We start from the raw sequence: 23,901 nt of genomic DNA, 5'->3' as shown, positions 1-23,901 counted from the left end.
TCTTAAACCACCTCAGACGCATTAGTAACCACTGGCAACAAAGCATCGAGGTCATTGTTCTGTTGAGTTTCTGCAGGCATGGAGTATAAAACTCGTCATGTGTCTTCACTGGAGGAAAAGTGTCATTGTGGATATTTTGAGGGGGTGGCTCAGAGTCGCTTCTAGAGACATGTGGATAAGTATGAGCAAAAGTTTAACAAGAGAGATACAATTTTGCAAGAGTAAGGAAAATAAAATATTCATCTCTAATTTTCATTTAACAAAAATCATTTCTTGAGTTCAAATATTTTCAATTTATTGAGGAGTGAAGTCATTTCGACTTTTAAACAGTGACAAAAACAGCTGTATCAACCCTGTTCTGTTACTTCATTGACACCTCTTACAGCAGCAGTTGTCTCTAGAGATCTTATTTAATATTTTATGTCACAAACAGGCATTAACATTGAACAGAATGTTCTAGAAACAGCTTACAAAACCTTTCAGGAGCTTGAGGTGACAAATTTTGTGTTTACGTACTTGCACTGAATTAGCCCTGGTTTTCATGTTGGTTGTTTGGAAATGAAATTAACTCTCCAGAGTCCATAAAGTCAAATACAGCAGTGTTAGATTGGCATTTTGTTGTCTTTCTAAAGTAAAATATGCTTCAGTGACCTTCACTGACCAAAAATCACCCTAATTCTTGTAAATCTACATATCAAAAACATGCACACCATCGAACACAGGTTGTGTAAAGAGGTCGCCCACTGGTTTCTGAGACGGTGTTATGATGGCCAACAATGTGAAGTTTGGAAATGCTTGTTGAATTTACCTTCAATCAATCTACATGCAGGAAAGGTAGAGGAGGCTGGCCATAGCTATTCAATTCAAACAAATAATAGCAGCTGATGTTTTTTTGTATACTGCTTATTCAAGTCCTCTGATCTTTCAGGCACTTTCAAATTACATGTCACATTCACAGCACATTTTCACACTAACAACAGTGACTCCTGGGGAAATAACACTCACTTATTTCTTTTCCCTCGAGTCTAGCTCCTGTGATGAAGCTATAGGAGCAGTTTAAGATTTTTTTAGGCATTCAGGAATTAACATTCATGTGGTAAAAGTATCTCCTTTCTCTCTTCTTATTTTTCCTGTAGGCTATATAAACGGTCTTGTTGTACTGCTTTTTACAGTCTAAGGTATCACTTTTTGTGAGTTTTTGCTGTAAAAATGACATTCTCCAGTGTGCTGTGATTCAGTTAGTCTAGCACAAGCATCAGTTACAAGTATTTAATGTAAATGTACTGAACATTATCAGTCTTGTTAGCTTAGACATTAGTGCTGAAGTGTTTGACAAGCAGCTAAAAACTCTTCAAACAAGCTCTACACAGTTTTTATTGATCTGTTAATTTTGTGTTACTTGTTTTGTTTTACGGTCAAGTAACATTTGCTAAAAGTTTTTAATTCACAAATTATTTTATGAGTTGAAGAAATCCATAACACACAGTACTGTGAATCTTTCTTAGACACTGCTTAGTTAGTTTTTCTCCTAATTTTGTGACACTGCATGACCACGTGCTTCTTTAAAAAAATAAAAATAACAGTAAACATATTAGTTTAAAGATATTATTTATATATTAGTTTGTACTTTTAAAATAAAAAAAGAAAGAAATAGGAAATACTGGCTCTAATAGGCTCTCGTCACCTGTTTTGTAAAGCTTTGGGCGCCATCTAGTGGGCAAACACAGTTTTACAATTTATTTCGGGGATTTAGGAACACATCGATCAAAAGTGCTTTCTTTGTTCTGTTTAATGTGTGTGTGTGTGTGTGTGTGTGTGTGTGTGTGTGTGTGTGTGTGTGTGTGTGTGTGTGTGTGTGTGTGTGTGTGTGTGTGTGTGTGTGTGTGTGTCTTTAAATCCTCTCTCCCTCTCTCTTCCCGCTTGTTGGACATGTTAACAAAGTGACAGATGGACTCCCGAGACCATGTCACGTTGCAGAGTCCACAACCCGGCTCTGCTTCGCTTGTTCAGCAATGACAGAAATACACAGTATCAGTGATAAAACTGCGCAGGCCCAGAGGTGCCAGGACAAGCTTGTATCTTTACAAAAAAGTCGCTTGTTTGTCACATAACGACAGAAAGAATTGAATCATACTTCAACGCGCAAAAAAAGCGCATCCTCACAAAGCGGCGTCCTCGCCCTGACAACCGGCCCGCATCCCTGAGTGATCCGCTGCTGTTTATTTTTAGAAGCGCGGCCGCTGCGTGCAGTACTCCCTCAGCATACCCGGCGTTTCACCCCTAAACTTCGAAGGGGCAAAATCTACAGGACCACGGCCACCAAGGTGCATGTACGAGGTGAGGTGATCAATTTACCTTTTTTTTTTCTTTAACAAGAACATCTTATCTAAAATACTGACATGTACCTTTTCAAATTCTGCCTTATGGGCTCTGATGTCAAGAGGCCTGAAGTTGCAAGATGTTTAACGTGATGCACAAACATGAGATCAGCTTTCACACGCAGGGGTCGAGTTTCCTCTGTGTCAAATCTGATCAAATATTACGTTTGTTTCATCACTTTAGTTTTAGTTCCCTCTGTGAAAACTTTAGCCTTTTATCAAGGTTATAATAGTTATCTAAAACGAAACTAAAAAGGAAAACTAAAATTCAAAATACATTGCAGTTAACCGAAACTAATAAAAACTAGAAAAGAAAACAAAAACGATAAGTAAACTAAAACTGTATTTTGTGTTCACAAAACTCATTGAAACTAACTAAAGTTAAACACAAAATTCCCTTAGTTTTAGTTTTTGACGAGCTTGTTTACTGCACTGACTGGCTGTGCGCTGTGCTGCGACGAAACGTAGTGGAGCAATGAATTAGAGCATCTGTAACAGTTAAATTGTTACAGACTCCAAGTTTTTATTTATTGAAGCTCATATTTTATTGTTTTTTTATATATTTATAATGTATGTTAATATTATTTTTATTTAATTTATGTCAACATTATTTTCTATAATTTATGTTTATATTTTTTATACTACGTTTATAATATTTTCATGTGTTTAAGGCAGCAGCCAACATTTCAGTATCAGCATTGACTGAGCAGTGAGCACTATGTTGGACTTGAAAATAAACAGTATGACAAAATATTCAATCTGACCTTTTTGAATCTTGCATCTGGTTGATAAGGTATGAAAAAACTAAAACTAAACTAAAACTAAGCCTTGTTGCAAAAATCAAAACTAAATAAAAACTAGAATGCCCGCTCTAAAACTAATTAAAACTAAACTGTAATGGAAAATAAAATGTCAAAACTAACTGAAACTAAACTATAATGACAAATCCAAAACTATTATAACCTTGCCTGTTATACATTGTCTTACGGCCTTTGTCAGTCCTGTGACAGTTAAAGCCCCCCAGCTGTGTTATGTTAAGTGTGTAAATGTGCCTTTGTTTTTCCAGAAAGAACATGACCTCGAAGAAAAACATGGATCAGGTCCTCTGGAGGACAGAGTACATGGATAAGTTCCTCCCTCCATTCAGCTACAAGATGATTGTCAGAACCAAACAAAAACATCCCTACCATGCACTGAAGGGAACTAGTGTGGATGCAGCAACCTTTGTGTAAGGTGATTTTAGCATACCAATTAAAATGTTGAACATCTGAATTAAATTTCAAATTGTGCATCTTTTGTTTGTTTCAGGAAAACCTACCTGGGCCCAAAATGGGGGAAAAATCCACCAAAACTGTCTCTCAAAGGCCAGCAAAGAACCTGCACCGCTCCACGCTGTCCTGAACACTCTAATCAACAAACAGACGAACATCAGCCATCACGTCCCTGTGACAGCCCGGAAGATGACCCAGAGCCGTTTGAAAGCACCACCAGCTACAGGGCTGATTACATCGCCCATCCAGTGCAGCCGAGGGTACGCAGTCTCAAACCTGTCCGTCAGTCCCGCAAAGATCTGATATCAGAGCCAACACAAGAACCTGTGAAGCCCCTGTCCACAACACACACTGACTTCATTGCACATAAGTGCCAGCGGACCAAACCAATCCTGCCTACTGCAAAAAACTATGAGAAAAGCACAGAACCCATGCAGTCCACAACAACCATGAGGGAGGATTTCAAAGCCTGGAATGTACAAAGAACCTGTCCAATTATCCCCAAACAGGAGCTGAACTGGCTCAAGAAACCCAGAAAAAAACAAACAACTCAGAGCCTTCGAGCTGAACCGAGAGAGACTGTCTGTAACAGCACCCGTACCCATGTAAGATCACAGACTCCTGCTGAGAGTGAAGTCATTTCTGGCTTTGAATGCATCTGCAACGGAAATGAAGAATCCAGAACGTTCTGGACCACCATTGTAGGCAGAGGAGGGACTCAGGCCAATGGTGAGGTGCGTGAGGAACCTTGTGTGGACCAGCAGAAAAACAGGAGCACGGTTTCTTGTAAAGCTGATCATCTCCCCAAGAAGAAGAAACGGGGTACTGCCGCTACACCGCGGTTGGCTTCTGCTTTTAAAACCAATAAAAGCCAGAAATGATTCTGAGATTACGTAATGGGGCTATTTTTAAGCTTAGATGATGGTCTCTGATGCTCTGCAGTACAACTCATTTTAAGTGTTATGTAATCAAAAAAAGAAAAAGGTGTAGAGTCTTTCTAACTTATGAATCTTTGACATGACAGAAGCTTAGAAACAGAATATTAACTCGCTGTTGAATGATTCCACAAAGGTATTACTTTAACCTCTTCTTGAATCTCGAGGTAAGATTATGTTTTAAAAACAAAAGTCAAGCACTGTTTTATAAAATTCTGATAATTTATTTAAAAAGAAAAGGGAAATTCCCAGACTTGCCTTGGTAGACCTTTCAAATCATCATATTTACATCCTGTACACAATCTTATTCTTTGAATGAAAAAATGGTATCAATTAAAAAAAAATTAAAAACTTTGTAACACACCAAAATGCAACTCCACATGACCGCAGGGGCTCCAGTGCAAACATTTAAAGAAAATTCTTACAGGGGAAATTTTGACAAGCTCACACCTGTACAAGGTGTATTCAGGTCTAGCTATAAACAAAGAAACATGACTTCTTCTGGATAACATGCTAAGTCTATTCAGTCAACAAATTTCAGGTGTTTCAGCAGCGGTCAGTCTTCTTGGAAACGGATGTGCTTGTTCGCCTCTTTGGCCCGAGCAATGATGATTTTTTCTGCTTTTGATATGAGCTGTGTTGTTACAAGAGGAAAAAGAAACGAGTCGTGAGACCAGATCAACAAAATGCTACAGCATTTGTAAACAAGTGCTACGCTAGTGTTGTTGCAAAACAAAGCGCTAGTGTGAACAGATCCACAAACGGGAAGGCAGTAGAAATGTTATGAAGCAGCCAGTCTCTAAACATCTTATGGATCAAAATATGCTAGACGATACCATCTGTGCTTGTTTACATCCAGATAGTTGCAGATTGTGTATCTCTCTTTTTCTTTAAAAGCATGGTGGTGACATGCAGAATAAAAGCTGTCAATAAAGTAGCCCTACAAGCCTGCTGCAATGTGCTGAACACATCGTACACATTTGATGACCTTTTTATGCATTTTTAAATAGTTGGGTAACAATATTGGCCCCAACCATGATTCTAAACACTTGTCTGTCATGACATGATTTGGCATCAGGGTCAAACTACTTCAAACTAATACAAGAAAAACTCCAGTACAGTGAGTGTATTTTTATCTTCAATGCAAAACGTATAAAAATATTTAAAATGCAATGGTTGATCTCACCTTCTCTGTGCCCCGCTTCTTTTCCCTTGGACGATTCAGTTTGACTTGGCGGTCCACAAGGATTTTCTGCCAGTACCTTTGTTCATGATCACCTGTAAAAATGATAGATAAAAGCTTATTATTTTGATGGTTAAATGAAATGGAAAAAACAGCTCGTAAGGCTTTAACATTGTAGAAAAAAAAATTATTATAATTTGAGACGAGTAGAAGGCTGCTGTCCAAACAAGCTACTCCTGCAATCATTAATTATGAGGAACTAAACACCTTAGCTAGAGAGCATACAAATTAATCACATCTACCTTGAAACACTGAAGTCAAAGAGCGAAATCATACCTGAGAGAATCTCGAGCTTCCAGCTGTGCTCCTTCTGTAGCTCAGCTCGAGCCTCACTGACGGCTTTCGCTTCCTCTGGACCGTGGAAGCGGATGTGGCCCTCAGCATCTCCTTCCAGGATGTCGATGTACGCCACAGGTGAGATTCTGCTCAGAGCATCCTGCACGAGATCATACACAAAGTAGGAATAAAAAGTGGATCGATGATCTCAAGGACTACTGTTTACTCACAGATGACTGACAGATGAATTTAGTAATGCGTTAAAAACAAAGGGCTATCAGAAGAGATGTAACAGCCATGTGCACAGCTGCTTAGTATCTTTGTGATTAACTTAAGATAGAATACAGAACAGACCCACAGCATCAAAAGTGAAAAAATACAGACATGTGTAGCTAAAAGTGTAACAACACTGAACCTTGATGATCTTCCTTCCTGGTAACGGTTTGTTGTCTGTGATCTTCAGGATGACACCACTGGTAAACTGGGGGCCTTGATTAGCCACCTTCTCACTTTTGTCACATTTATCAGCTAAAAGAAAAAACAAAACAAAACACACGTCAAGGCATCGGCATTAAACCTAATGTCAAAGTATGGCATTACCAAGACATCCAGTGCTACAAAAATACTCATCAGCTTGCAGTTTTATCTAAGTTTCAGAGATGTACAGTGGTGTCCAGACTTAGGAGGGAAATTTTACAGAAACAGTTTTTAGATTCATGCTAAAATGTTACAACATGGGCATGTGTTGTTATCGGGAAATTTAAAGATTCTTTAGTAATGTTTTTTTTTTTTTATCCCATTGATTAATAATATAAAATCACCCCTGACCTGAGTGGCACTAACTGTATGAATTTAATATAATATAAGCACATAATGGAGAATGTAAGCGCTGAGTCATCGCTGCTGTACAAGTTAACAAACCCTCTGTAAATTCATCTTCTTTGGATCCCTTTCCAAACTCTGTAATGAGTCCCTACAACCTGAAACTGGCAGGATCGGCTGATCAGAACTCACTATTTCCACCTTGAGGATTATTGTCTGTGTCCATGAGACTCTCAGGCCTCTTGTGATCAATCTTGTTCATGCACTTCTTCAGGGACGTCATACTATGCTTCTGTAAGGCAAGATACTCATCCTTCAGCACAAGCCACTCCTTCCTTCACAGGAAAGAAGAAGAGAGACATGAGTCACAGTGTTTCACTATTGTTATTCTGTAGGGGTTTTCTTATTCGATCATTCTTGATGATGTATGACGAAAAGTGAATCAGTCTCTTACTTTGAAAGGACCCGGAGTGGGATGACTTCCTCTCCGATTTTCAGTTTCTCTTTGTGCTTCTTTTTTCGCTTCCTCTTTGCTTTTATGGTTGAATCATCTCTGTTTTCTTTTCCATCTTCAACAGCCCTCTCTGAGTCGTTTTGGGAAGGCGGGTCTAAGATTGGAAAAACACCATTAGCACAGAATCTAAGTTTGTGGTTTTACTGCGCAATATGTAGTTTTTGATTGTGAAAACGAGTAAGGAGAACAGAAAAAGGTAGACAACAGTTTCGGCTTGGATAAAGCAGAGGTTACACAAAAAAAAACTTACAGGTCTTGGTCACATCCTTCTCCTTTTTTTGCTCCACACCATCACTTTCACTCGTCCTTCTTATCTTTGATGGTGCTTCACTCTCGCTTCCCTCTGCTGCCAGTGACCGCCGTCTTTTCTTATCCAACACTTTGCCAGGTGTTTTCTGAGGGCTGGAGGCCTCTGGGTCGGAATCAGCTGAGCGCTTTCTCTTTGGCTGCTCTGCTTCAATCACTTGCTCTTTGGATTCTTCAGCTGGGATCTGTGAAGAAGTGCTGTCTTTCTTTCTCTTTTTCTTCTTCTTTTTCTTCTCCTCCTCTTCACCTATAAGAATGTTGAGGTGTCAGTCAATAAGAAAAATCACACAGATGTGCAGAGATTTCATAGAAATGTATTATTTTTTATACTTGGTGGTGGATCGTCGGCCGGCCGTAGAAGGGGCTTCTTGTTTTTAGTCTTGGGAAAAATACCAGGTTTACGAGGAGCATCTTCAGGAGGATTGTTCAGCATCTGTTTCAAACAATAACATTTTCTGTCACTTTACTTTCTGCCTGCAGCAAACACTAGAAAATTAGACATTTCAGGCAGAAGTAAAATGTTACATTAAAAAAAAAATCACCTCAATGGCTTTGAGTGCCTCCTCCTCTTTCTCAAACTCCACAAAAGCAAAGCCCTTTGGGTCACCAGAGCTCTTGTATCTCGGTATGCTAACATAAACTACATTTCCACATTTCGTGAACACTCTTTCTATCCAGCTGTGATTCACATCTTTGGGTAAAAGTTCCTTGAAAATATGAAAAGAGAAATATATTAATTCGTGTTCCAACAATCTTTTTCTTTTAGATAGACATCTGTCAAAAACACCAGGGGATGAGGATGCAAATCTTCAAGTATAAGAAAAAATGAATCCTCAGGAAAGTCCCAAAAAATATACAAATTAACTCCAATTCACATTTTAGTTTAATACTACTAACATAGAGAAATCTTGCATTACCACATAGACTGTGCGGCCATCCACGTCATTTGGGACCTCTCCAATAGGAAACTGACGCCTGACCTTATTCCCTTCTAGGTTAACCTGAAAGAAAAGAGAGGTGTTACCAGCTAGCTTAAAGGTTTTCATGTGTAATAATTGAAAAGATTCACAGCACATTACCTCAACTATGGATGAGTTTTTCAGCGCTCTAGCAATAAGCTTTGTGTCAGTTGTTAGTTTCTTCATTCGGTTGAAGCTCGCCAAAACAGAAATGTCAACATCTAGAAGACAGTAAAACATTAGGTATCAATTAAAAGAGTAAAACATGATTTAATGTCAAACAAGGAGATTTGGTGTATTGTTGGTATTGGTATTCTTACATCCGTCATCCGACTCATCTATTAGTTTTCTCAGATAGCGGTCCTTGTGCAGGTTGACATCTCCAAACCAGAACTCCACCTGCTTCTTCACGTCCCCCAGAAGCTGTTTGACACGGGACCTCTTCTTTTTCTCCAGCTCCTTGTTCTTACTGCTGGGTTCTTCTGAGCCAGCATCACCATCGCCCCTCCCTATGTCCATCATCCTGTGGGATGGACACAAATTAACAACGTTATCAGAACTATGTCAATGCTTCTTATTCAGTTAAAATTTGAGGTGAAATGAGATAATCAAAACAAAATAAAACAACACATTTTGTATTATACTGTTATTTTAGACATGCTTTATTTGCTGTTTACTGTAATAATGTGTCATGTAAAGATCAGAGTCCCATTTGTAGAAAATAAAAAGTAAACAAAAGTTTGAATGACTCACAATTACAGAAGAAAAATAAGCATTTTCAATGACAATGAAGAGGGACCTTGTTAAGAATTTCTCATGTAGTAAAAGACTGACTTTGTAATAGGTGTCATGCTCATGAAAATATCAATTGCTACGATAAGATAGTCAAGTTTCTCACCGTACATAACTTGTTGCCTTTGTAAATGTAAGTAGAGGGCTTTTTTTTCATAAATTCTACGTTGAACCAGAATCTGACCGTCTTTAAAAAAATTGTTCTGGAAAAGTGAGTAATAATGTAAGGCATTGTCGGAATGCACGTAATTTTATTTCTCGGGAAGGTGCTATTTGAGTGTCTTGCACTTAATAATATTTTCAACTATGTGATAAATTCGAATATATAGTTGTTCGTGAAATAAAATAACATACGTCTTATTATGCAAGACACTCCATTATGTTAACACGCTAAGTAGTGCTAATAACCAAATGTGCCGATCAAGAGTTGTCATACATCCTTAGCTGCACGTTAACCACATTCAACCATCTTTAATCATCTCCTCCTCAGTGTCTAGAGGTGGACAATGAGTGTTAGCTTTTTCTGCATTTAGCAAACAGTTGTTAAAACTCGTAGGTCAGTTCGCGGGGAAGTGAGAATTTAAAATACTGCAGTCGTGCCCACTTCTTTCAAGCGATCTCAAGCATTGGCTAAGGACTACACTGGTGTAATAAAACTCAAAACTCACTTATCTAGGGATGAGAAGACGCTTCAGTCTGACGAACTTCATACAAAAAGATAACAGAGAACAGTAGCTTTTCCAGCTAACTTCATACGAACGGTATTAGTTCGTCCACATAAGAGACGCAGGAGATGTACGTCATCATGCCACACACAGAACAACTTCCGGTAAGCCACTTAAAAATGTAAGTACGTTAAGTTTGCATTTTAAAATTATTTATGTATTTATTTATTTATTTACTTATTTTTGCATCTATTGTCATCAAGACCAAGAAACATCAAATCACGTAAGAAAAAAAGCTGTACAACCACAGTTTATTGTCCCCTCTCTCTCGTAATAATTTCAGAGACTGTGGCCAAATAACAAATAAATGTTCCCACTGGCCAAAATCTTTGTTTTAGGAAACACGTCCCTTGAAAAAAATCCATCTTTCGATGTGTCACCTATTGAACCAACCACGGTCCAAACCACAGAAAATTTCCCCGAGCTTTTCTCCCTGTGTAGGCAAAAACGTGTGGGCAGCAGTCATGTCTGGACGTGTCCACAACAGACTCTCGTGTTTCGTTGGTAATCCTCTTTTTCGACCAAACTATCTTACCCAAGACCGTGACTAGTCTATTTGGATACTTTGGGACTATAGGGGATTTTGATCATAACGTTTGTATTGTGATTAGATATGGAAACAAGTACTGTGAATTTCAAATTAGAGCCAATCAAAGTAATACAATGAGACAAGTGTAAGGTCTATATTCTATTCTTTTACTTTGCGCCATATGGCCGGTTAGCTCAGTTGGTTAGAGCGTGGTGCTAATAACGCCAAGGTCGCGGGTTCGATCCCCGTACGGGCCAGTAATGTCTCTTTTTTTATTTTTTATTTTTTATTTTTTATTTTTTATTTATTTATTTATTTTATTTTTTTTTGACAGTTGTAGCTTTTTTTATGGCGTTCTTACTCACATTACATATGTACCCCTGTCGCAAAGACACTCATGTCTAGCGTCCCACAACATACATGATACATTACGATAAAACCATTTCACAGTTTGTTCAATAGAACAGAATACAACGGACAGGAATAGATCACAGTAAAACGGAATGATATTTTTTTCTTTTTTGTATTACAGAAGCTCAAATGAAGACAGAAATAAAGTGAAGAATGCAGTAATAGAACAGGGTATTGATGGTAGATGGTATTAAAAAATAATTTACAGTATGTTCGGATTTGCAAAAAAAAGAAGAAGAAAGGAACAAGAGTAGTTACAACAATAAGGAAGCAAAAACATGCACACTAGTGTTATGCCTGGCATCATCATGTGAGTCCAGCTAGAAGGGCCTACGGGGTGGGTGTCTCACACCAATAACTTAGCATCAAACTCTTGACCCATGTTCCATAGCCAATGGGTTGAGAGGAGTGTTCAGTTGTCTGTCAGAGCCCCAAAACGCTCTCAAACTTTTTCAGCCTCTTGCGCATGTCATCCTCCGTGCAGCTTTCAATCCTGTCGCTGAGAAGCTGGGACAGTTGCGTGTAAAAGGATTGAGCCCACTTGGCTTCCAGGCAGTGGGCTGAGATGTTGCACACTTTGTGGAGTACCATCACTAACTTCTCATTGCTGCTGACCTCACACCTTTTTAACACCCACTGCCCCCACGCTTCCCACATGTCACCATCATCTGTGAAGTCAACAGTTATGCTCTCTTTACAGCTCAAGGGCTCTGGATTGGTGTCAGTCAGGTCATTCCATATGGCTCTGCAGGAAGGAATAAAAGAAAAGTTAACATTTGGAAGTGTGTATCAGAATTTTTTGCAAAACTTTACTCACACAACTCTTCTCAGAGGGTGGGGGGTCAGGTCACAGAGCGACAGCAGACCTCTGTGGCTCAGTCGATTTCCCTCCATCCTACAAAATAAAAAAAGATTTGCAACAAGGCTTCTGATATCTTGAGTTCTGTTTTTGTTTACTCACCCATGCTGTCAACATGATTTCAGCTTTAAACAAAACATGATCGTCATAATTCTGTGGTAATATCCTTATTTCCAAAAAGTTAACTGTTCCTAACTATGATGACACCACTGAAACTGGTTTCTTACCACAGTTCCTCAAGCTTTTTGTTTACTCTTATGGCATTTGATAGTGCAAGCAGTTCCTCATCCCCAATATTTGACCAGCCAAGTCTGAAAAGGGAATAGAAAGAGGGAAACTGTCTCAGATCCTTTGTTAAGTGAGTGTCGTCAGCCTGCATGCTTTGTCACTAACACCTTACCCAAGATGGGTTATACTCTGGGATGCTTGCAACACATCAGCAATGACTTGGGCTGCATCCATGTCAAGGTTGTTTTCTCCAAGCCTGAAACATTCAATAGTGAAGATGGTGTGTAAGTTCCAACACGTATTCCACTGACAGTTTTTACTCCTTTACCTTAAAGTTTTGTGAAATTTAAAAAAAAATCCTCTTGAAAGATGCATCAGTTTTACCTGAAACTCACCAAAGACTCTGACATCTCAGCAGCAGTGGTTGAATATCTCTCAGTGCTTCAAAGTTTACTCCAGTCCCAGTCAGATCCAGCTCTGATATCGTACCCTTTGTCATATTTAAAAAGTACTTGATGGCATTGTAGTCCATCTGGGAAAGTGTTTCATCACTGACATTAATTCGCAGTGTCTTTGGTTGTACAGCGAGGGCCAAAGAGGGGTCCTGCTGCTCAAACAAGCAGTGTAAATGGTTGAGAATATGGGCCCCATTGTCACAAAGCATCTGAAGTTCTGCAATGATCTTCTGGCGATAGGTTTCTGCTTTTTCTTCATGGCAACACAGCCCCACCTGCCGAGACAGAAGGTTGGCATTACGCTCAGAGAGGATTCCAGACAGGAAGCGGTTGAAGAGGTCCAAATGTCCATAGCTGGTTCCTTCCCCAGGGCTTGTGGTGTTCTGAAGAGCCTCAGGTAGAGGCTGATCTGTCACTGCGCAGTAAACCGCTGCAAAGAATTCTTGAATGGTGAGATGAGCAAAAGAGTAAACCTCTTCAGTACAGCCGGGCTCTTGTGCCACTGTCTTGTCAAGGAAGGTGCTGACAAGGTTGCACCCCTTTAACGCTGCTAACTCTCGATCACTGCTGTAGAAGAGGGTTTGGTGCTCCATCAACTTCTGAAAAGCAAGATGACCCAACTTCAACACAATGTCAGATAAGCTCTGATCAACCCCTTCTCTTTGCTCCTGAAGAAAAGTTTTGGCCCTTGCTTGAGTGTGGGAGCGAAGCAGAGCTACCAAATATTGCACGTAAATGTCCGTCATGGTCTTGGGGCTCTGTGCGTTAAGGTCTTTGCTTTCCTTGAGGATACAGCACACAATGTAGCAAAATGCAGGTATGTAGCACAATGTTAGCATTAGATCATTACCTGATACAACAGCAAACATACGGTCAGCAAGAACACTGTCTTGGAAGTAACGAACAAAAAAGTCTTGTACCTCATCCAAGGAGAAGCCAGAAATGAGGACAAAACGGTCAACGCAGCCAACAGGGATGTGGTTAATGGCTGCGGGCCGACTTGTGAGCAAGACAGAAGCGTAAGGCAAAAGTTCACCTGCCATCAAACTTCCAAAGATCTCCACAACATCTGCCTCTTCATCAGGCTCAGTCACAAAAACATCAACATCACAGCTCCTGTAGTGCTTAAACTCATCGAAGCCGTCCAGAATGATCAGTAGTTTTTCATCATTGGCAAATATGTTATCCAGTTCTTTAGATAGGTGCCTGTTTTTACGCAGAACCAACTCCTGGAAGCTTGTAGGTTTGTCAATTAGATTCAGGTCACGGAAGGTCAAATGGATAACAAAGTCAAAAGCATGGCAGCTCTTGTTTGAGCCAAAATCAAACAGCATCTTTTGCACAAGGATTGTTTTCCCAATACCTGCGACTCCTGTTACCAGAACCTTCTTGATTGGATGTTTTCCACTTGAGCTTAAAAAGAGTTCTCCTGGTGCAATTTTTCTATGCACTGATGACTTCTGCTGCAAGGACAGTCGCTTCTGTCCAAACGTAAGCACCTCATGTCTTTTGATATCCAATCCTTGATGTCCATCAACTAACAGGAGGTTGACATAATGTTCAGAAAAGAGGATTTTCTCTCCGTGTCGAGTGTTGTAGAAAAGCATACTCTCACTGCGACGGTGAAGGACATCTTTATGCTTTTGTTTGACTTTGTTGTACTCTGTGAAAGAACAAAAGTTTATTACACTTAATTAACGGAACAAAATCACTTGTTTCAAGAAAATGGCATATTCTTGCAGGAAACATGTTAAAATGCTGAGGCAGAAGAAGAAAAGGTAAAACAAAGATGAAAATGGGATATAAAATTGCTGAATTTTTTAACAAAGTATTCACTAAAAACTTGGAGCGGAAGGAGGTAAGAAAAAGGTAGAAAGGTAGAAAATGGGTTAATGTGGTGTAAGGAATCATGGGAGGTGCAGGGAAGAAGTAGTAAAGAAGCACAGAAGAAAAAGTGAAGAAAAGTTAGAGGAGTGAAAAAGGGAGCAAAACGAGTGAACAGAGGAAAAGAAGGAAGGAGTAAAGCAACAGGGAAGAAGGAGGAAGGAAGCAGGTAAAAGTAGAGGAGAAGGATGAGGAAGGCAAGAAGAGGAGAAGAGGAAAAGAAGTATACAGTCAGTGGGAAATGATTAGATACCCCATGAAAGTAAAAATGATAAGGACCAAGATTTTTTAGAAATTTTACACAGTCAAAATTATTAATTATAAAATTATATTATATCAGAAATGTGTGAATGGTTGAAAGTCTTGTGACCAGTTTAATGTGTGAATGGAGTCTTTAAGTCAAATCATGCAGAAGGTAGAATCAGTTGAGGTTGCATGAGTTTGGGTGGATGAGCAGATTTTTCCAGTCTGTTTTTGTTGGAAAAATGTTTTTAATGAAAGGATAAGTTCAATTTTTACAGCTTTTACGTTGCTTATAGAATGAAGTAGAACAAAATACTCACCCAGAAGGCTTTCCTGATCCAAGCAGTGCTTCTGGAGATATTCAGATCCAAAATCATGCAGCGGACGTCTGTATAAAGGGATCCATCAGGGCATAGACAGAGCCGCTCCTAAAATCGTCCAAAAACTCATGTTTTTCACCAATATTCCGTCCTGGTCCGCTCCGGGTTAGTCCTCTGCTGCAGTCTGTGTCACTCCAGACAGCGCTTGAGTGACTGCGCATGCGCAGTACTTTCTGGAGAGCTGACTCCTTTCTTTGAGGGGCAAGCGTAAACAAAGTCTTCGTCAGTTCAGAGGTCAGTACAGCCACACAGCGCTGTCTGGAGTGACACAGACTGCAGCAGAGGACTAACCCGGAGCGGACCATGATGGAATATTGGTGAAAAACACAAGTTTTTGGACGATTAATGCAGTTTTAGGAGCGGCGCTGTCTATGCCCTGATGGATCCCATTATACAAGCGTCCACTGCACGATTTTGGATCTAAATATCTCCTGAAGCACTGCTTGGATCAGGAAAGCCTTCTGGGTTAGTATTTTGTTCTACTTCATTCTATAAACAATGTAAAAGCTGTATAAACCAAACTTATCCTTTAAGTTTAATCATTTGCAAGAACAGAGTAAAGATTTGATAACTAAAAGCACCCTTCAGCTGAAGGTAAAATAAGGGAAATGAAATCTAAGTAGAAGAAGATGTGGTTAAAGGAACTGAGCATTCATAAAGTAGTTAGCAGATGGATGGAGGACTTTAGAAATGGTGCTTAAGTCTTTAAAACACCCAAACTTCGAATGTGTGTGTCTTAAATTAGCTTAAACTGAAAAATATGAAACAAAAAAAGGAGAAAAAGAAGAAAAAAAGGATTTCGAGTTGAGTACTCTGCTCAGCAACATGATCTATATTGTGAACAAGATTTTAAGCCAATGTAATGACAATAATGTAATAATTTCATGAAATGACCCAAGTGGAGTGTGTTTGTATGTGCACATAACAGCGTCTTTGTTCCTGAATGTTTTGAAGAACAAATAGTAAAAAAGGTAGAAATAGAGGTGAAAGTAGCCAAAGAAGTAGAATCAGTTTGAGTTAGTCGGTATTAGTTGTGGAAGGAGTTAAATGGTAGAGAAGGCAGAGTAAGTTAAAGAAAAAAATATTGTTAACTAAGTAGCTTAAGTAGTGATGGGAGTATCAGTATGAGTACATGTGAAAGTTCTTGAGTGTGTGTGAGTGACAGGCAGAGCACACACCCGTGTTTTTGTCCCTGAATGTTTTGATTAGTAAATATAAACAACTGTGTGAGATAAAAAGGTTTCCATGGAAACCTGCTTGTCAGGCAGTGGAGGGCTTCACCTGTTCAATAACTTCTAACTAAGACAGAGCATGAACAAGTACATAGGGTCAAAATCTCCTGCCACTTTGTCAAAATGGTATAGGCCAGCAGAAAAATAATAACATCATGAGAAAGTGATGTGTCTTGCATGTCTGTAGGGTAAAAATGAGCACAGGATGGCGAGATAAAAATGTAGTTACAAATAGAGCAGAGGTGAACACGTTGGTCAAATTTAACATTGCTGCAGGTAACAGTTAGTTTAGTTTTTCCTCACATTTGGGCACATTTTGTCCAAACAGCGCAATATTTTGCTAAGATGCTCCCTTTGTTAGAAACAGAAAAAGCCAGGGAAAAAAATAATGTGTTCTAAATGTCTGAAGAGAGACGGACTGCAGACGCATCTGGTTTATTGAAACCTTGTGTTTCTTAAATAGTTATGCATCAAAAACTATTAATAATATCTAAAAGTAAGATCATACATAAATAGCTGAAAGATTTGTGAACATTTGGCAGCAAAACTGAAGTCTGTAAGTGGAAGTGTGTCAAAGTTTTAGCATCTCAAAGTTGAGGGAGATGCGGGCGGAAGAGCTGAAGTTCCCTATTAGTTTTAAAGGGAGGGGATTTTGTCAGAAAAAGCTAAATAAATCAGAAAAATTTTAAGGGCTAGAGATGTGAAAAGTCATGGAAATCGTCTTCTGAAGGAGCAGATTAGTTTGAAATTTCAACGGTGAAAATTGGACAAAATATTAAGAAGCCTCAGGTTGCAGAAAAACGTATGGAGGCAGAATAATAAAGTTGGATAACATTATGTTAAAATGCTGAATCAGCATTTCTACATAGCTATATCATCATTTCCAGTTTACTATTTTAAAACACATGCAGTGCTATTCCAAGTTTCATACCAACTGACAGCAGCTGACCTGCATCGCCTTTTTTGGTGTACTTCTCTGCCTCTTGCTGATGACTGCTGCTAATTGAGAGAAAAATCTTCGCCGCCTCCTCGCCTTTACACCCCAGGATGTCCAACACCTTCCTTACTCTTGCCCGAGGCCCCAGCTCACACAAAACTTCCTCACGGTCATCACGAGTGAAAAGCTCCCGATTTACCAAGATTTCCAGCAGAGAGTCAATCCGTCCTTCGAGTTCATCCACAAGAGAAACTCTTAGAACCCTGATGGCTGTCAAAGAAAAATTACAACCATCCATGTCCATTATGAGTAATCCGGAATAATCCTCAGCACAAATCAGATGAGTCCAGTTATGATCTGCTAATCTGAACCAGTGCGTTTTGATTCATGTCATCTTCTCATCATATGAGGCCCTTCAAAGCTGAGTGTTCGGGATAGTAACAGAATTGAAAACAAAAAGAGGAAGTGCCTTTCTCTTTTGAAAGTGTCTTGCTGCAGCCTGGAACTCGTTCATCTGGTTTGTGGTGAAACCTCTTAATATAGTACGTACTCCAGTATGTGTGATCAGACATGTCTTTTCTCTAAACCAAACCTTTGAGTGATGAAAACTCAGACAGTTGTACTTAACACATAAATAAATTACAAAAGTGAAACGAAGAACAAAGATTCACAAAGGAATGTACTTAATTTTATTTCATGACTTACCAGGCCAGAGCAACACATCGAGTCACCAGCTGAGGGTCCCCATTGCATGCACACTAAATACAAAAAACTGTAGTATGAATACTTAAAGCCCAACCCTGTCATTATTTATAAAACTACGCACAAGAACACACATGGAAATAAATAGTTCAAGGAACAAATATATACATAACTTAAGAGCATATGAAAAATGTTAATGTTTTCCTCTTATTGAAACGAACAATCACACCTTAATGAAGGGCTGAGTTTCCTTCTTAAGGCTGGTGTTGCACATGGTGATAAAGAACCCAGGACAGCGTCAAAAGTGCAAACCCTGCTTAAAGTAATGTAACTATAGTAACTTTAAAATGTCCCTCCATGGAGTATCAGAATATGTCTGAACATATTTCAGAGGTCATATTTACACATTTAAGTTAAACAACACTGAAATATGACCAAGAAAAAAATGACACAAGAGCTGTTAATGTTGAGGGTTTCTTTTCTAAGATATCACGTGGTGGGCACAGTGAGCTGTGCTGAAACGAATTGACTTTAAAACTATCACCACACATTTCAACATGCTGACATGTCATAAAGTGGTTAAAAGGAAACATAAAACAAAATATACAAACGTTTTCACTTTACACAATAAAAGCATGACTCTCCAAGCCAAAGTCTTGGATGAATTGAGTGCAAAATACAAGTCTTTTTTTTTTTTTTTTTTTTGTTAAATCAAAGTATTGACTTGCTTAAACCGTGCTCCTCCTTAGTGCAACTGATGCAAAAGATCTGTCTGATTTTTTCTGCACAAAATGCTCATTAAACTCCTGCTTCTCTTTTTTTAAAGGTCCTGTAACATACTGCTGGTTTGTTTAGACATTGGCGCCCCCCTGTGTACAAATCCGCACCTTGTATTTCTTTGATGATATTGTCCACGTCTACACTATCATTTTGGGGGGAAATCTTTCCCTGCTTTATCTAACACTCAAATATTTGATGTTTTGGAAATCTCTGCTATGGCAATGATGATCCTTTGACTGGCACCTACTGCCCACCAACAAGTTTAAACTTTAATTTTACGGTGAAGAAATGGTCAGTTTTAATGCTGATGGTTTCGTTTGGTTGAAAAAGCCACCAATAACAATTTTGATCTGTTGTGTAACATCATCTTTAACCTCCTCAATGGAGCTCTAAACATGCTTAAGGTTTGCTAAAATGAAATCTAGGATTGTGCCACTACCAATAAATATGTCTTCTTGTGATTAGGCTACATTCCAGCAAAATGATGCACAAAATTTGAAGAAACCTTATAACCAAAAGCTCTTTTAGTATTGAAATTATTTTTTGAGACTCTCTTTGAGACTACTGCAATAACGGCAGACGTAAAACTATCCAGTGGTTACTAAACAGCCAGAGTCTACCTCTATAGGATCTCTAGGTAAAGAGCCAATCAGTTTAAAGGACAGTACCGTACTTTTACACTTGTGAACTGTAAACTCACATGTTGCACACCATTCTGGACATGACAGTGCTACAGTAGAACATGTTGATAGACCAATGCTCTTCCTCTGTTTATGGAAAACCCTGAAACTCATTTAGATACTGTTAAAGCTGCTGTCAGACACGCTTTTCGCTAAGTCCCCCTTTAAGAAACCCAACAGTCACCACTTTATTGAATTTTGTGTGGTGAAAGAAAGTTATGGGTAGAACTTCAGATAAAAAAGAAGTAAGAGTTTTATCACTCCTTTCAATACTTTTAAATTCAAACCTAAGATACCTTAACTGATATCTTTAGGAAGAGTAGATCACATCCACTCATGGCGCTGCTACCCAAATGTTCCCCCACATTCAGGATCCCCAGTCAAAGACTGATGTGATCACAGGGACAGTTAAGAGTGTAGAGCGGGGTGTAGAGGTTTCTCTGTTCCCTTTCTGAGCATCTCCCCCCTGGCCTGCTCTGGTCGTCATCCGCCCTTGTGGTGTATCCCCACCTCAGGTGTTGCTGCAGGAGTGACAGCAGCGGGTCTTAAACTGAGGCAGCGGACAAAGCTCCAGCTGTCGAACTTTCTCGCAGTATCTCGTGCTGTCTCGACACTCTCCTGCTGGAATACACAGAGGTCGCAATTTAGTACACACACACTCAGTAGAACGAGCCTTTTTTGAATACCGTGTTTGAGAGATCACGCCTCAGCCCTACCAAAACTAAGTGCAATAAGATAAAATCAAGTTAAAAAATCTGTTAATTATTCACAGTGAACTGCTCAAACAGAAACTGTTGAACAATTTAGCTATTCAAATGACACAGAATTTTAGTTGGTGGACTTTCAAGTTGTTTTAAAGCCCTTAAGCAATGTCATTTTAAAAACAAGAAGCCATCTTTCAGTATAAATAAAGAGGTTTCCTAGGCTGTATGTGAAAATAGAAACAGTCTGGGAAAATCTCAATTGTGCAATTAAACATTTTTTCAGTGCTTTTATAACCAGACATGTACTTCCCTTCATTCTTCCATAGTTAAAGTGACACACAAGTGATAATATGTTCAAAGAAAGAGCGTTGGGATTGATTACAACAAATATCAATGTTAAAAGCTTTCAGCTTAAATTAAGCTTTTTTCATTAACATTTCCACAGAATACTAGATTGAATGTAATATGCAGTGTTATATTAAATATAAGAAAGAAAACCTGTTTTAGGCCCACAGAAAAATTCTCAGGTCACCATTTTTCCATCAATGCAAACCCAGCTCCTCCCTCTCACCTCTGCCACAGGACAAAATGTTACACCGCTGCCAGCTGGGAGGGCGGGGCCTCCACATGCAGTGGTGTTCCCTTGCTGCTTTTCCAGTACGACGATGCACGCAGGTCACCTGACGTGACTGGAAACCATGTCGTCCGCAGGTGGTGGTGCACTGTGTCCACTGGCCGACACGCCAGTTGAGGGCGCAGGCTTCTGTGGAGCAGTTCTTCATGGTGCTGGGCCTGCAAGCACAAACACAAAGAGAAGGGTTTAAAAGGCTTAAAGGTGGTGGAAACTTTTGGTTTTTCTGCTGAAACATAGGACATGAGTTTAATCTTGTTTTAACATGTAGGTACTAACTTTTACTGTACTACTCTGTAGCTCATAAATATTGGAATCTTCAGGGTTTTGTTGCCGTCAACTCAATTTTTCCTCTTAAAATCCAGTGAAATTATGATTTTTTAAAATTTGTTATCAGCTTGAATGAGGTTTTCAAAAATGATCTTGGTTGAAACATCATGACTGAATGCAAATTTTTTGGATTTGGAGTCTAGAAGTGAAAAGGAAGTTATATAAATAACTATAGATTCCAGCTAATTTTTCCAAAAATTCCCATGGAAAGTTTCCAACTTGAAATTCACATTATTTTTTTATTATTTGCAACCAAGTCATTTTATTTTTGTACCAAACTGAAAACATGTAATGACTTCATCTTGTACTAGCCATGTTTACCTCTTGAGTCCACTGCACATCCTGAAGGAGACTTTTGTAGCGTTTGTGTCCAAGCAGAAAACATGGCGGTGCTGAGTGGCCAAACTGGGACCAACACATTGACCGTGACACTGAAAGAAAAGTAAACATCTGCATAAAAATTAAGCACATAAAAATACAGCTTTGCACTTGAAACATGTTAAACATGTTAGAAAAAATCTTTTGGTTTCGGTTACTTGGCTACTTTTTAGCAATATTTTGAGAACTTCTGTTTGGGGAAACTTTCGTGGAATACCACAACTGCAAAAAAGAAAGGCTCTCACATCAAAAAGAAAAATGCAACTCAATATGAGGAAGGAAGAGAAGTGTGCTTCCCCTTTAAATTTTTTTGGAAACATCTGTTCATTTTACACGTCAGTCATTCACTCAACTCAACAGAATCAGAACAATTGGTAAAAGTTTCTATGGTGAACTTAAGTTGTGTTTTGCATTATGTAGCATGCAGTGTTTTCACATGTTGGTGTGTTGGTCAGTGTAGATTTACCAATCCCCAGTTGCTTGTGGCCCATCTAGCACAGAGCTGTAGGTTGCATGTCCTGGTGTCAGACGGCCTCCTCCCTGTGATGAGGCAGTGCTGGCTATCCACCTCTCTTGATCTGCCCTCTGGACCCTTCATACAGCGGACAGTCCTGGTTTGAGAGCCACCTCCACAGCTGGCTGAGCAGAGAGACCAAGGATCCACACGCCACCTGATGAAAGCAACAAGTAAACATGCTTATAAGGCTGAAAACAGAAGATCTCTTCATCCTCAGGATGGACACAGACCTGAGGTCATAGAAATGTTTATGACAATCTTAAAGAAAATCTTAGGTGCTTGGGGATAGATCATGCAGGGGGATTTAAAGCTGAGGGATTCCCTCTTTGAAAAAAATGTAGTAGCAGCATGTGTACCTAAGGGGGCAGGCTTGTCCACGGCACAGCTCAGCTGACTGGCTGCTGTTACTCCTCTCAGAGCAAACACGGCCACTGACTCCCATACTGTTACCCTGGACACAGATTCTTCCTTTCCCTCCTGAAAATACAAAAAAAAGAGTATTATTTCGAATACAAAAGAGGTAGAAAAGCAAACAAAACAGAGAGCAAATGATTGAGGTTTCAGAGAATAGTCGCAACCTTAACCTTATTTTTTATTATGATGGACTTTCCTTTTTATTGGTGTGAGGGATTATTGCTCTACTTGTCTTAATTTGAAAGATCAAAAATTACCTCAAGGCTGTGAAGATCATGAGAAAGTGACATGTTCTTGTAAAGAAAGAAATTCTCAAGCTCACTTTTCCTTTTTTCACACCACTCAGGGCTGCATTCCCCAGATTTCTGAGATGCATCCATCAAACAAAACCTTCAGCTGAGTCTGACTGGACCTTTTTCTGAATTTTCAATCCCCTCCAATCCTCTACCTTTAGATTAAAGCTAATAGGAAGCACCCTCTTTGAATCATGGCCTGGAATCTCTAATTGTTGTCGTATGGGTAGGGAAAGTGCCAGAACATCACGAAAGCTGCACTGGCGGTGCTTTGATGGAAGCCTGCGACTGATCATGCCCAGAGGAGATGAAGGACTGCGTGGCTCAGAGATGATCCGAGCTGTGGCACGCTCCGGACATTCCCCATCACTGACTCAGCCAGTCGAGCCACCAGGGTATGTAGGAGCTTTCTGTGAATCTGTGTATCTGTGTCTGTGGTTATGCCTGTGTGTGTGTTTCTCAGCTGAAAAGAATGCTTTCCGGGAATCTAGACGCCCCAGCCACAGAAGAACAACACAGATTACTCTAAACTGGAATACATGACAGTAAATTAGGATAAAGTCAAATTGACATGAGGTTGAAACTGACTTTGCGTGTGTAGCTACAAAACTGGTTTCCAGAAAAAGAGATTTTCAGTATTTGCCTCTGACAGAACTTTGGTCGAGCAACACCACACAGATAAATCCTCAGAGGTATTTGAAATCTATCATGTAACCTCACTCTTATCAAAAATGAATAAACAGAATAGTCTTGCTCATGTCTCTACTTTATTATTAATACCAGTATCTACATCAATACCAGTATGAAGCCTGCTTTGAATCCAGTTTTACTCCTGAACTAAGCTACAACATAGGATCCTACTGCGTCACTTTGTAGTAATGCAGAGCTCACGTGCCCTTCCTCAAAAATGTTACTGCTGACCCTGTGATTAGTTTGTTTCCGATATCGCTGCAGAATTCGCCCCGTCCACTGCTCCTCTGCTTTACCTCTGAGCGGTGTGATGTCTTAAGCGTTTACACATAGGTTTTCCAGTTTGACAGTGCATGAAGGGACACTTGATACTGGTATCTGGCATCAATACTGCCTGAGATGC

General features: G+C 39.4%; 4 protein-coding genes and 1 non-coding gene across 7 annotated transcripts in view; 2 read left to right on the top strand and 3 right to left on the bottom strand.

Moving 5' to 3' along the window:
• Positions 1 to 1,950: 1,950 nt before the first annotated feature.
• saxo2 (stabilizer of axonemal microtubules 2) lies at positions 1,951 to 4,530 on the top strand. Its single transcript, XM_074662338.1, has 3 exons — positions 1,951 to 2,337; positions 3,445 to 3,606; positions 3,687 to 4,530. The coding sequence occupies exons 2-3, from the start codon at positions 3,452 to 3,454 to the stop codon at positions 4,528 to 4,530; spliced, it is 999 nt and encodes a 332-aa protein (XP_074518439.1). The 5' UTR covers positions 1,951 to 2,337; positions 3,445 to 3,451.
• Positions 4,531 to 4,821: 291 nt separating this feature from the next.
• On the bottom strand, positions 4,822 to 10,306 carry larp7 (La ribonucleoprotein 7, transcriptional regulator). Its single transcript, XM_074662086.1, has 13 exons — positions 10,165 to 10,306; positions 9,025 to 9,227; positions 8,825 to 8,925; positions 8,663 to 8,746; positions 8,288 to 8,452; positions 8,076 to 8,178; positions 7,690 to 7,992; positions 7,380 to 7,533; positions 7,118 to 7,260; positions 6,519 to 6,631; positions 6,104 to 6,263; positions 5,771 to 5,862; positions 4,822 to 5,218 (listed from the first exon to the last, which is right to left on the bottom strand). Exons 2-13 carry the CDS (start codon positions 9,224 to 9,226, stop codon positions 5,141 to 5,143), a joined length of 1,698 nt encoding a protein of 565 aa, XP_074518187.1. The 5' UTR covers position 9,227; positions 10,165 to 10,306; the 3' UTR covers positions 4,822 to 5,140.
• Positions 10,307 to 10,933: 627 nt separating this feature from the next.
• trnai-aau (transfer RNA isoleucine (anticodon AAU)) lies at positions 10,934 to 11,007 on the top strand. Its single transcript has one exon. It is a non-coding gene; the product is annotated as a tRNA-Ile (tRNA).
• Positions 11,008 to 11,352: 345 nt separating this feature from the next.
• LOC141784237 (protein NLRC3-like) lies at positions 11,353 to 17,744 on the bottom strand. Its single transcript, XM_074662005.1, has 6 exons — positions 17,392 to 17,744; positions 12,644 to 14,366; positions 12,421 to 12,504; positions 12,248 to 12,331; positions 11,979 to 12,056; positions 11,353 to 11,906 (listed from the first exon to the last, which is right to left on the bottom strand). Exons 1-6 carry the CDS (start codon positions 17,681 to 17,683, stop codon positions 11,585 to 11,587), a joined length of 2,583 nt encoding a protein of 860 aa, XP_074518106.1. The 5' UTR covers positions 17,684 to 17,744; the 3' UTR covers positions 11,353 to 11,584.
• A 336-nt stretch (positions 17,745 to 18,080) lies between these two features.
• Positions 18,081 to 23,901, bottom strand: part of adamtsl3 (ADAMTS-like 3) — a 143,972-nt gene continuing 138,151 nt past the window's right edge. For all 3 annotated transcript variants that reach the window (XM_074662003.1, XM_074662002.1, XM_074662004.1), the window contains 5 exons: positions 22,458 to 22,578; positions 22,051 to 22,255; positions 21,528 to 21,637; positions 20,817 to 21,037; positions 18,081 to 20,162 (listed from right to left, as the gene is read on the bottom strand). In XM_074662003.1, the coding sequence (XP_074518104.1) occupies positions 20,053 to 20,162; positions 20,817 to 21,037; positions 21,528 to 21,637; positions 22,051 to 22,255; positions 22,458 to 22,578 (767 nt within the window). In that variant the 3' untranslated portion in view covers positions 18,081 to 20,052. The remainder of the gene's footprint in view (positions 20,163 to 20,816; positions 21,038 to 21,527; positions 21,638 to 22,050; positions 22,256 to 22,457; positions 22,579 to 23,901) is intronic.

This window comes from Halichoeres trimaculatus, unplaced genomic scaffold (genome assembly GCF_033239565.1).
Source record: "Halichoeres trimaculatus isolate MK-OKI-2021-1 unplaced genomic scaffold, fHalTri1.1 fHalTri1_scaffold_22, whole genome shotgun sequence".
NCBI lineage: Eukaryota > Metazoa > Chordata > Actinopteri > Labriformes > Labridae > Halichoeres > Halichoeres trimaculatus.
The sequence above is the reverse complement of the archived record's forward strand: the minus strand, read 5'-3'. Positions and strand labels throughout refer to the sequence as shown.

Bases quoted from the DNA above. Each gene is read 5' to 3' on its own strand.
- larp7 (XM_074662086.1), bottom strand. From the start codon at position 9,226: ATGATGGACATAGGGAGGGGCGATGGTGATGCTGGCTCAGAAGAACCC. The intron at 7,534-7,689 runs GTAAGTTTTTTT...TTCCAATCTTAG, and splicing joins GAAGGATGTGACCAAGACCT to ACCCGCCTTCCCAAAACGAC. The intron at 5,863-6,103 runs GTATGATTTCGC...TCATTTTTACAG, and splicing joins GAAGCTCGAGATTCTCTCAG to GTGATCATGAACAAAGGTAC.
- saxo2 (XM_074662338.1), top strand. From the start codon at position 3,452: ATGACCTCGAAGAAAAACATGGATCAGGTCCTCTGGAGGACAGAGTAC. The intron at 3,607-3,686 runs GTAAGGTGATTT...TGTTTGTTTCAG, and splicing joins GTGGATGCAGCAACCTTTGT to GAAAACCTACCTGGGCCCAA.
- LOC141784237 (XM_074662005.1), bottom strand. From the start codon at position 17,683: ATGGACATGGATGGTTGTAATTTTTCTTTGACAGCCATCAGGGTTCTA. The intron at 12,505-12,643 runs GTGAGTTTCAGG...TGAATGTTTCAG, and splicing joins CTGAGATGTCAGAGTCTTTG to GCTTGGAGAAAACAACCTTG. The intron at 12,057-12,247 runs GTAAGAAACCAG...TTTATTTTGTAG, and splicing joins AAAAAGCTTGAGGAACTGTG to GATGGAGGGAAATCGACTGA.